The sequence below is a fragment of the Diospyros lotus genome, chromosome 13, assembly GCF_014633365.1.
Source record: "Diospyros lotus cultivar Yz01 chromosome 13, ASM1463336v1, whole genome shotgun sequence".
Taxonomy (NCBI): domain Eukaryota; kingdom Viridiplantae; phylum Streptophyta; class Magnoliopsida; order Ericales; family Ebenaceae; genus Diospyros; species Diospyros lotus.
In genome coordinates, this window is record NC_068350.1 from 10,897,215 (window position 1) to 10,910,557 (window position 13,343).

Here is a 13,343-nt window from a genome sequence, read left to right on the forward strand (position 1 = left end):
TGACAATTTTTCGTACTAAGCAATCATCCTTTAGTAATAGGCACCTTCCGAGCTCTACAATTTTGCGTATTAAAGCGTTTGAGAGCACGATCTATATATGATCTCTGAAAAAGTCCCAACAAATCTCGAATCATATCCCTGTGAATTTCAATACCAAGAACAAAAGATACTTCATCAAGATATTTCATTGCAAAAGTCTTGGAAAGCATTTGCTTAGTATCATGAAACAAATTCAAATCATTGCTAGCAAGGAGAATATCATCAACATATAGCACAAGAAAAACAAATATGCTCCCATTGATCTTAAGATATTTACACTGGTCTATCTTATTTTCAACAAATTCGAAAGAAGTAATCAACTCATCAAACTTCAAGTACCATTATCAAGAAGCTTGCTTTAAACCATAAAAGTGTTTCTTTAACATGCACACCAAATGTTCTTTGTCACTTTCTTTGAAGCCTTCAAGCTGCTGCATATATACTTTTTCATACAAGTGTATATTTAAAAATATTATTTTTACATTCATCTATTGAAGTTCAAGATCAAAGTGTGCCACTAGTGCCAAAATAATTTTGAATGAATCTTTAGAGGAAATGAGTGAAAAGATTTCATTGTAATCAACTCCTTCTTTCTAACTAAAACCCTTAGCCACTAGTCTTTCCTTGTACCTTTCAACATTGCCTTTTGAATCTTTGTTAGTCTTGAACACCCATTTGCAACCTATAGACTTAACTTCTTTAGGTTGTTCAACTAGTTTCCACACATATCGTTATGTGCCATAGATTTCATTTCATCTTTCATGGCTTCCAACCATTTATCAGAATATGTACTTGAAATAGCTTGGCTATATGAGATTGAATCTACAGCATGATTAACATCATACTCATTTTCACGATGGTACACCACATAATCATCTAATATAGCAAACCTTCTTTCTCTCTAAGAGCACCTAATGGGAACTTCAGGATGTAGAATATGTACTGGAACATTTTCTTATTGTGGTACTTCTTCTATTTGATTTAGTTGGAACACCACCATTTCCTGTACAACTAGAATTGGCATTATAACAATTTCCACTTCCAAGTTAACATCTCTTACACTAGAACATGAGCACTCACTTGCATCATTCTCCAAAAATTTAGTAGTGATAGAATCTACAAGTTTTATGATTTGAATAGGGCAATAAAATCAGTATCCCTTAGAATTGTCAGGATAACCAATAAAGTAACAATGCGTAGTCTTAGGACCTAATTTACTCTTAGAAAGATTCTAGATCCTTACTTTAGTAGGGCAACCCCAAACACGAAAATGATTTAGGCTCGACTTTCGACCAAACCAGAGTTCAAAAGGAGTCATAGGAACAAATTTACTATGAATTCTATTCAAAATGTACATTGCAATGTTTATGGCTTTAGACTCCAAAGAGATATAGGTAAATTACACATACTCATCATCATTCTCATCATGTCTTTTAGTGTGCAGCTTCTTCTTTTAGGTACTCCATTTTAATTTGATGTACCAGGCATGGTATATTAAGCAACTATCCCACATTGTTATAAGTACATGGAAAAAGGCCCCATACATTACCCACTAGGTCCTTGTATGCTGTAGTATTCTTCACCTCTATCAGATCTCACAACATTTATACATTTTTCTCATTGCTTTTCAACCTCAGTTTTGAAAAATCTTAAACTTTTCAAGTGCTTGAGATTTATCTACAATAAGATATACATATCCATAGCAAGAAAAATCATCGATGAAGGAGAGAAAATATTTGTTCACATATATTGTAGAAACATAAAGTCCATTGATATCAATATGAATAACTTCCAGAACCTCATTACTACGAGTTGCACCATTTTTCTTGGCCTTGGTAAGCTTTCTCTTTATACAATCAACACAAGACTCAAAATCATTAAAGTCAACAGTAGACAAAATACAATTTTTAACAAGTCTCTCTATTCTTTCTTTAGAAATATGACCCAACCGCCTGTGCCATAAAGTTGAAGAGTTTTCTTTAATCAAGGTTCTTTTAGCACCAACATTCTCAACATTCAAAGAAATAACCATGGAAGAAAATTTGAATTTATATAACCCATCACATAAAAGTGCAATGCCAATAATAACTGAATTAAAAAACAAATTCAAACTTTCATTACCAATTCCAAACAAAATATCTCGCACGATCCATCCTAGAAATAGAAATCAAATTTCGTCTAAAAGACGATATATAAACAACGTCATTCAAAACAAGAATATAACTAGTCTCTAATTTAAGCTCTACTACTCCTATAACTTTAACTTGACCTCAAATGTCATTTCCAACCACCAACATTCTCTCATCATCATTTGGCTCTTAAACCCTTGCAAGGTATTAATCACATGAACAGTTGCCCCAAAATCAAACCACTAAGTATTCAATGGAACATTTATCAAATTAGATTCAAAACAAACACAAGTAAATGGGTTCCACTTTTGTTCTTTATTAACCAAGCTTTATACTTATGACAATCAATCTTCTTATGAGCACTTTTCTTACAAAACTAACAACTACTCTCTTTCTTGATAGCAGGCTTAGGGCACTTAACCATTTTTTGGTTGTTGTTCTTGTTGCCACTTTTGTTATTTTTGCAGTATTTGAGGTTCAAGGAAGATCCTTTTGGATTTGGCTAACTCACAAGATTCATGCTACCACTAGAACCTCTAAGAATCATCTTTTCTTCTTGATCACAGATGGATATGAGTTCATTAGTATCCCATGTGTCCTTCTAAGCATTATAAGAAGTCTTCAATTGGTTAAACTGTGAAGACAAGGAATTAAAAGTGTAACACCCCGCCTCGCCGGGCGTGTCACTATAAGGGTATTTTCAGGAATTCTTTTTTTTTTTAAAACATCATCACGCGTGGTGCTTCATGAACAACCTTCACATGCACACACAGGATCCAGAAAACCCCAATCTTGCCCGTTTAACTTAACAAGATCAATAATCTTAACAACTAAATGAGACATATCATAACGCAGCGGATACATTAACATCAAACACCGTGATTCTTACATAGTATTTTCGTAACAAAATAAGTAATACAGATAACCCAAATGATAACAACGTTATCGTACAACTATTCATACACAAGCTGAATTACATACTAGAACCCCAAAAGGTTACAACGACTATCAGTTTAAGCACCGTTGACCTTTAACCGGCCATGTCCTTGCCCTCGCAGTAGTCCCTGGCTGGAACATTGAACGTTCAAGGGGCATAACCCAGGTTAGATGACAAAACATCTAAGTGACGGCATGAAACAGTTTACAAAATGCATGAAAGACATATGAGCATGGCATACACAGACAAAACGACACATGCAAACACGTCTATCTTGAGAAATCTCCCTGACATACTCAACCTCCCATGGAAAACACATTCCACACACCGTTGGGGTTGACCTTGCCGCAACATACTTAATCTCTCGAGTGCCCTACTGTGTCACTTGTTCACCAGGATTAACCTTATCCCATTCTTAAGAAGATCCCATCCCATCCCATACAGACCCAATAACGACACGAAAATCAATACCCCGATGATATGAAAATCACACGCCACGCACCGACTCTTTTGCAAATAAAAACAGTTAATGCAATATACCATATGATCAATATGCTAATGATGCCATATATACACAAATAAAACGCATAAGCATAGCATCCCGAGTTCTAGTCTCGAGTGCCCTACCGTGTCACTCGTTTACCTGAACTCACTACACTTACACCAAGACATATCCAAAACAAAGATAAAACTAGAGTCAAACTACTCACCTCGAACATATTCGGATTGCCTCGATCCTTGTGCACAGCCTCGATTTGCTTGCCAAATCACAAACCTTTGAATTTATACTCAACCTCGAGCCATAATATTCCCTAAACACCTTATTCAATTAAGGAAACATTAGAATCCATTTTTCCCAATTTTTCCATAATTTTCTCTATTTTCTCCCAATTTTTCCCTCTATAATTCCAAAATAATTATCTCTTCAAACATTTTTCCAAATATTCCAACACAATAAATCCTAAAATAATTAAATAAAAATACTGAAAGAAAAATACTGAAATTGCCCCTACCCACGCGCCCTGCGCGTGAAGGCTGGCACGTGCAGCCATGCGCCACCATCTTCTTCGTTTCTCCGATCACCGGCGGTTGCTCCGATGGCCACAAAAAGGATACCGCCTTGAAGCCCACTTGAAGTCAATCCTAACCGTACCACTTTCTGGCCGAAATGCCATTGGAAAACACCCGAAAAAGGTAGTTGCAGGTCCGGCGTCACGGCCAACCTCGATTTTTCTGGCCATCTTCGATCTAGCTTAAAACAAACATGAAACCACACCAAATTATCCAGAAATGTTCTCCTTAATGCGATGATCAATAGCCCCTTATCCATTCTCATCGATTCATCCTCAATTGTGAGCAATTTGAGTGACAAGTTTTGGCCAAAACCTAGGTATTTATAGACGATTTTTCAGCCTTTTTCATCCAATCAGAGGCCAAGGCTTGGCCCCCAAGCATCCCTCGGCCGTATGCGACCTTCCCTAGGTCCTCCCTGGTCGTCCCATTGCGGGAAACGGCCTCCACGTGCGGTGGCAGTGCGGCGGCTATTTTCTTCTTTGCATTCACACTGCCAGATTTCCATTTTTTACACTTTGACCCCCTATTTTCTTCAATTGACAAATCTGCCATTTCCCAAGCACCCCTAAACAATCCAACTATACCACTAAGGCCCACAAGTTTAGTACTTTTCATTTTATCCTTGAAATTCCCAAAAATCCATCGTTTTGACCTCCATCGGGTAAATTTAGAAAATTACACTTTGGTCTGATTGCTCATTTTGACCCCTAATTCCTTTCGATTCAACCCGAAATCACTTAAGGGTTGTTCTACATATAAAATATTAGTCCTTGACACGCTCTGTTGACTTTTCGGACGTCCCTTACGTCTATTCGACTTTCTCAGCCCGGTTAACAATTGTACCGAAAATTGTTCCCGATCCAATTTCTTTTATCTCTAAAAATCATAATTTAAATCACTCATCGATACTCTATCATTTACCTTGGCTATCTAGGGTCTGGGGTACTCCCTTGGGCCGTTTCAGTCACTTAAGACTGCGACAGTGTATCCTATAGCCTTATTCTTTCGATAATTGCACTTATACCCTTTATTAAATATTATTTATAGTCTTGAATCATTCCTGAGTATTACAAAAAGTATGATAAACAAGGAATGACTCAGCAATAGGGATCTTAAGATCAGTCAGCTTGGTAGTTATGTCAACAATTTTCCTAATGTATTCTCTGACACCACCTACGCTATCATATTTCATCTCTGTCAACATGTCCATAAGCTTTCCAGCATCTACCTTTTTTTACTTCTCATCCATGTCATCAAAAAATTTCTTAGTTAGGTATAACACCAATGAGATTGCAAGAAATAAACATTTTCATTATCATCAAACACAATCGAATTGCCCTTCCCTATTTCTCATACTTACTCAATTGTCTTAGGAGGCTCATCCTCACTTAAAACTATGTCAAGATCCATCAAATCTAGTTGAATTTCAATATCTTTTTTCCATCTTTTAAAGTTAGTCCCAGTCAAAATCTTAATGGTTGAAATCTAATTATTGATACCAGAGGTACAAGGAACTGTATAATTAAATATTCACAATTAAATATGAACAGAAGATAAACAAAAATAAGTCTTAAATCTTTATGGCATTATTCTAACAAAAACTCAAGATGCACATTATAAAATCACATTTGGATAAAAAATATAATATACAACTTAAATTCTCAAATAAGTAAACTAATGAAAAACATGTCACAATGTATTTTCACATTTATATCATGTTCTCTATTAAAATACACAATTAACATTTTTGGGTAGAAAATTATTTATCTCAATTTAAACAATGCATATCCCAAAATACACTGTGGGAAACTACAGATTTCAATTTATGGGCCACTTTGACGACTATCACTAACTTTAATCTATAATTCAATAACTAGGATATCAAAATCCCTGCCCATAAGAGAATCATATGTGCCAAACAATTAAATGAAACTACAAATATTAATCATCTCAAATTCTGATTTTTTTTTTTTCTCACTAGCAGTCGCATTAAAAATAAAAAGCATATGACTCCTACCCATGGTGTGATTATAAGATCACGCCAATGAATCAAACAATTTATCATGAATTATTTGTATAGAATCTTCTGACTAATAATCAAAAGAAATCAGATCACCCCAAGTCTCTTAAAAAAATTAAAATTCACAATATATGTAAACACATATCAAGTTAGGGTTCTATATAAATATGTGTTGGCTCTAATATCAATTGTTAGATCAATTTATCCATGAAATCCACATATCATGTAGAACACAAAGAGATGTAAAAAATATATATATATTTCTCAAATCCATGATTAGTGATGAAAATCTATTTGAATGACAAACACAATTGCACAAGTGATAGGCCAAATCTTCATTTCCTTCTCTTCTATTGTGCCAAAATCATTTCTCAATTAATAGAAAACGATGCCATAGATTATAGAGAGAAAAAGGGACCTAATTTTCAATTTATAACGTCAATAAAATTCAACTTATAAAAGTGCGTTAAGTTCATATAACCTGTTAGGTTTCCAAACAATGTTAAGGTAAATTTTAACTAATTTTTTAAAAATAAGTCACAATTAATATTATAAAAATTATAAAAATTCTAGCAAAAACCTCATCTTCTTCTTCATCTGGGAGAGAGATCCCTTTATGGGGATCTAACAACCTCGTTTCCATGACAATGGAGGTACGTAATGCTTATCTGGATCCTCTGTTTCCCAAGTAATTTTTAATTATATATAGTAGAGCGTGTTATCTTATCTGCCTCCTCTGGTTTCGACTTTCAAGTATCCATTGGACCAATACAACTGTGACTGATCATACCATCTAATTTATACGAGTACCTCAAAGGCTATATTTAATTCTTTATAATTAGAAAGTCACTAATTTAAGTTTTGAAATTAAAAGTTTACATACAAAATTATCACTTTTATCTTCATAAAGTCATTAATTTTGCTCACAGTGACAGATACTGCGTGCCAAATGACAATCGCTTGTTCTCTATTTGATAATCAAATAATTAAATTTATTATTATTATTACTCTTACAATGTGTGTGAAATGATTGTTATTAGAGTTTAACAATTTCTCTTTTTATTTTTCATGGGAGATTTAAGTCAATCAAGTTCATGGCATACAAATTTATTTTTATTCAATTTTAATCTGAAAATGAGTTTTAATTTAAATTTTTTTATTCTTCTTTATTTACATATACATATATATATATATCACGGATCAATTACTTAATATAACGTGAAAGACCAATTATAATTGACACAAATATATAAATTATTATAAAAAAAATAATTAGGATATTAAGTGACAAAAATAAAATTACATTGACACACATATATAAATTTATTAAAATTTTAATAAATTTTAAACACAATAATTTATTAAAATTTTAATTTCAGCGCTTTTAAGATTTTCAATCCGAAACAAACAAAGAGGGATGAAAAAGAATTCCTGCTCACAATCAACATAACGGCTAGATCTGTTCCCGCCCTATTATATACAATATATGTGTATATATATAATGTAATCCATAGACGCAGAAAGCAAGGCGAAGCGGATCCAAATCCACCTTTCCAACTCACAGCAGACCCGCCCAACAATCATTCCTCTCTCTCCCTCTCCCTCTCTCTGGTCCATCTCCATTGAAGCCCACATCAAGAAGCCATGACCAAGATCGATGCCCTTCGTCGATTCCTCCTCCCTTGCCTAAGCCCCGCCTCCGCCACCACTTCCGCCACTATCTCCGCCACCCCCAAGAAACGCCTGAGCACCTCGCTTCGTAACGACGCACAAGAACCAGCCCTGGAACCACAGGACTCCACTGCCGCCGACGACTTCACCCCCACCATTGCCGCAGCCGCCCCACCAAGACCCTCCAAGACGATGGTAATCTGCACCATCTTCGGCCGCCGCCGTGGCCACGTCTGGTTCTGCGTCCAACACGACCGCCTCGCGACCCGACCCGCCCTCCTCCTCGAGCTTCCCATCCCCACCCACCTCCTCGTCCAAGAAATGCGCTGCGGGCTCGTCCGGATCACGCTCGAATGCGATGCCCGACCAGAATCCGATATCACTTCCTGCCCGCTCCGCTCAGTCCCCGTATGGACCATGTTCTGCAACGGCCGGCGACTCGGGTTTGCCGTCCGGAGAAAGGCCACGGAGACAAACCGGCTCATGCTGAAGACCATGCAGTCCATCACCGTCGGAGCTGGCGTTATTCCGGGCGGGTCCGGATCGGGTGAAAGCAAAGAAGAACTCATGTACATGCGTGCAAACTACGAATGCGTGGTAGGGGGTCCGGATTCCGAGTCATTCCACCTGATCAACCTGGACGAGTGCCCGGGTCAAGAACTCAGCATCTTCCTGCTGAGGTCCAGGTGATTGAATTTTGGGTTACAGAGACTGATTCTGCACCAGTAATGGGAAGGCTGAAAAGTGAAAACTCATCAGTTTTCTTTGCCTTAGAGCTGCAAATCTTTGATTCTCTTCCAAGATCTATCATGGAAAACTTCACCATTAATTTATATATATGGAGTCTGTTTCCGTTGGTTCTTTGAAATTGAGATTGTACAGAGAGAGATGAGGTTTGTGAGTCTTACTTTCGCAGTCAAATTTAATTCTTGCACTTTCATTCCTGTTTTTTCTTGTTCCATGATCGTGGAAAATTATGTAAAAATGTTAATTTTTGAGAAAATAAAGGCAGATATGCTTCTTTCTCTTCTTCTTCATTGAAAAGTACCAATATTCTTGCCTAGCCTAGGACCTAGGTCTAGGTGTTACTGTTGAGTTTTCCTTGGAAATGGTGAGTTAAAAAGTGATTCTGTCGATCTAAGCAGCATTTAATTCTTTTTTTTATGGGAAAGTCTGACCTTGGAAAGGGTGACTGTATTTAGTTATTGGCAGCCCAGCTGTTTGTGACTTTAAATGCTGGTTTATTTTTTGTTTACTGTCATCAGCAAGGTGATAATTGTTGTTGCTGGGGGGGTGAATTCTATTTGGATTCTGTTCAACTTAAATTAGGGTTTTTTATTTAGTGTTTTTAGGTACATAATAATTATTTTTTTTATATTGAGGTACATAATAATTATTATTAGAATAAAATGGTTGTTATTGTCTTAATTATTTTTTATTCTTTTTACAAAAATAGTCTTTTTATGAATATAATTCTTTCAGTATTTTTAGTGGTAAGAGCACATGTAGAAATGTTATTCTAGTCCAGGAACAAAAATAATTAATATCTTTTTAAATGTTAATTACTAAGTATTCCTATTATGTTAATAATTAATTACACTTATCATGTGCTCAAGGGTACAAGATAGAAGAACCCTTTTGATTTATTTGTATGAAGATATGCCTTTTTTGTTACCCTCAAACACTTTTTCCGTTAATTTAAAAATATTTTTAAATGAGTTATTCGAGCGAAAAAAAGTAACAACAACATCCAAACACGTCTTTGATACATGTTCATTGTTCAAACAAAAAACTAAATCATAAAAAATCTCTAGAAATTTTCTTACAAATGATCCAAATCACATAAGATGTAATTGTAATTTTTCTTTGTTATGAGATATGAAGAAAACTAAAATATTTTTAATTTACATCACATAAGATGTACTTTCCAAATTTTATGTAATTTGTCGTCATGTTTAGTCAAATTTAAAAGGAGAAAGAACTTATTAATAATGTTTTTATATAAATTTAGAAAATATTAAATTATCAACCTTCCCATATCTAATCTGGTGAGTAAAGATAGATTAAGTAATATAGGTAGTATTAGGTGTGTTCATGATGTGGTTTAGGCTATTTTCAACATGTCAAACCGCACATGCAGTTTGGCATTAAACCAAACCGCACGGTTTGGTTTGATCTGCGAAAAACGCACTAGACAGTACCATAATTTGTGATGCAAGCTGTTGTGATTTCCACGATCTGATATAACATTGATCAAAAGCAGAGCAACAAGCACATATTTAAACCAAGATATACCAGTTGCTCTACAAACAGGTGTTCACAGTTCGGTTTAACCGATATTTGGCCAAAAAAATGTACCAAACCGCACATGCGATTTGCACCTCTTAACAGATTGAGCGATCTGTGTAACGCCCCGTCTTCCCAGAACGCGCATTACCTCGAAATTTCGAGAATATATATATATATTTTTCAACATCGTACACACAACATAAGTCTCTCAAAATACATACCCTAATCTTAATCATTTCCTCACAATCCCAATTATACCTTTTCAGCATATCAAAATTTAAAAATTAATAGACTAAGACAGGTATTATCAATCACATCGGCGGAAGCAAAATCGAAACCTCAATGATATATAATCAACAAGTTTCATTTACAGTTAAATAACAAAATCGATGTTTCATATCAAAATATTACATAACCTTTGAACATCGTAATCATAAACAAAGACTTATGAAAACTAAACAAAACAGCTATATCTCGACGACATCCTTTCTCTTGGCGCCACTGCTTTCACCTAGAACATTTGAATATTCCAGAGACGTAGTCCAAATTAGATGCTGAATCATCTAAGTGAGAGTTCAAAAATATTTTCATGAAGATATGCAAAATCATATATATTACCGACAAATCCTGACATGCCCCAGCCTAAGAGAATTCCACATAGCACTTAGTCCTAACCAGGGAAAATGCAATCTCTCTAAATGCGACACGACCACATCAACCCATTGGTAAACACAATCCTGCTTAAGAGGGACAACCTTGCCATATGAACCCGGGAATCACCCCATTGTCATTGTTAGGCATTACGCTCCTACTCAAAAGTATTCCAAAACCCAACGTAACCCTAGCCCTAAGAGCATCACATCAGCATTATCCCCGGAATCAACTCGGTATTAATGCTATTGCTCAATGGAACATGGGGTGGTGTCCACTCTCAGCCCCGCCACTTGAGTACCATAGGGTGAAGTCCGTCTCAGCCCTGTCCCAAGTGGGCCACATAGCATTAATCCTCGGCACGCATCCCGAGTGTTGTTACTCAAGGGCCACGTCACAAGTTAACAACCCACGTCCCACATGGACAACACATAACATGCTAATGCCGAAAATCATAACATGCATAACATAAAATCAACATTTCAATGTATGCAATTTATCGTACGAAATTCAATGCATGTGTAAATAATCGTTTGGACGAACCATCACACGAAACCACCCGCTCACGATAAATCAAAAGTGATTAAAAGTAACAAGAATATGCACAAGAATTGGATTGAACAACTCACAGTAAACCATTCATATGCCACAAACAAATTTTTTCGGTGGAACCACTTACCTTTAGTCGCAACTCAAATTTTCTCGAAAAGCACGATACGTCTCGATTTGCGTGCCCACCTCAAACTTTGCACGAGTTACTTCATCTTAAGCCGCAAGGCACCCTAATCACCATATTTATCCAACAACCATCAAAATATAATTTTTTCCTTAATTTTCTCGCATCTTCTTTTTTTTTTTTCTCGCATTTTCTATCACTAATAATCCAAAATAAATACCTACACAATTATTTTCTCAAATATTTTTACACAATCATACTTAAAATAATTTTCTAAAAATAATAAAAAAAATCCAAAATAAATGGACCTGGCACGCGCCTCCATGCGTGAGCGCATGGTCTGAAGGATTTGGCTGGCGCGTGACAGTCACGCGTCGGTCGTCTTCTTCGATTTTCCAATCGCTAGTGATACTCCGATGCCCGATTTTCTTACACCGTTCGAAAGCCCTCTTCCATTCGATCAAGATGGCACCAACCTCCGGCCGAAAGAACACCGAAAAAACCCTCAATCGGGTAGTTATAGGTGCGGCGTGGTGGACCGCCTCTCTTTTTCGACCAGCCTTCGAAACACCCTTGAACCAGCTCGAAAACTCACGAAAATCTCCAAAAACTCTCCCTTGCCTCAAGGATCAAAAGCCCCTTATTGGCTTCCCTCGATTCGCCCTCAAACTCGAGCAATTTGATGCTTTAAAATCGACCAAAACCCATTGTTATTTATAGGCCAAAACTGACCCTCACGTGGCCAATCTCCGGCTATAGCTTCTCCCACACTTCTCCTGGACCATCCTTGGCCATGCCTTGACGAGATTGGGCTGCCATTTCTCTGGATTTTCTGGCCAAATTTGCGAACAGATCTGCCATGCTTGTGCAGATTTTCAGAAATTGCAATTTAGCCCCCCTTAAACTTTTTTTTTACATTTTGGCCCTTATCCTCAAGCCCCTGACTTATCCAACTATCCCACTAAGCCCTATAAGATCTAAACTCTTTATTCCATCCCCCAAAAACAAAGAAAAACCATCGTTTAGACCTCTCGTGACCAAAATTAATAAATTATACTTAGGCCCGATAATACGTAAAATCGTATGCTGACCAAAAATCTTTATGTTTCTTCTCAAAACCTTTTAAGGGTTGTTTCTTATATTTAATATAGGCCTATTCGGGGTCCCGTTGACTTCCCGGGAATCCCTTACCATCATTCAGTTTTTCAGCTTGAATCCTAGCTGTACCGAAAATCGTTTCAAATCCGATTTCTTTCTATGCTATAAATCTTATCTCGGAATACTCAATACTGTTATACTCTTTTCTTTAGGCATCTAAGTCTCGGGGTACTCCCTCCAGTCGATTCAGCGATTTATTTTTACTATCAAGTCATTTTTCGATATTTTAAACTCATCTAAATTACATGGCAACTTCATGAAGATATGGGGTATTACAGTCTGTTTCTGCGATTTGAGAAACAAGAAACCCTAATATGCCAACAACCAAACCCATAGAATAGTCCTATAAGCTTGAAATTCAGAACCCAATAGAGTAGTAAATGAGAGAACTTACAATAGTAGTGAGCGAGAGTGAGAGAGAGGCAGGCGCATTGGGCAGCCCGCACAATAGCGATTGCCGGCCATTGAGCTGTCCGAAGTCAACTGTAATACCCCATATTTTCGTAATATTGCCACATATTTTAAGTGAGTTTAAAATATCGAAAAATATGTTTGAAATGGCAACAAATGAACGAATCGGTTGCAGGGAGTGCCCTGGAGCTTAGATACCTAAGGACAAAGGTATATTTTTTACGAGGGTCTCGATGCGAGATTTATGGCATTGAAAGAAATAAAATAAGAGATGGTTTTCGGTTAAGC

The 13,343-nt window shown here is 36.5% G+C and overlaps 1 protein-coding gene across 1 annotated transcript; it reads left to right on the forward strand.

The window, feature by feature from the left end:
• Positions 1-7,648: 7,648 nt before the first annotated feature.
• On the forward strand, positions 7,649-8,872 carry LOC127789127 (protein MIZU-KUSSEI 1). The gene has a single exon (XM_052317915.1). The coding sequence runs from the start codon at positions 7,844-7,846 to the stop codon at positions 8,558-8,560; it is 717 nt and encodes a 238-aa protein (XP_052173875.1). The 5' UTR covers positions 7,649-7,843; the 3' UTR covers positions 8,561-8,872.
• The last annotated feature ends 4,471 nt before the right edge of the window (positions 8,873-13,343 follow it).

Bases quoted from the DNA above. Each gene is read 5' to 3' on its own strand.
- LOC127789127 (XM_052317915.1), top strand. From the start codon at position 7,844: ATGACCAAGATCGATGCCCTTCGTCGATTCCTCCTCCCTTGCCTAAGC.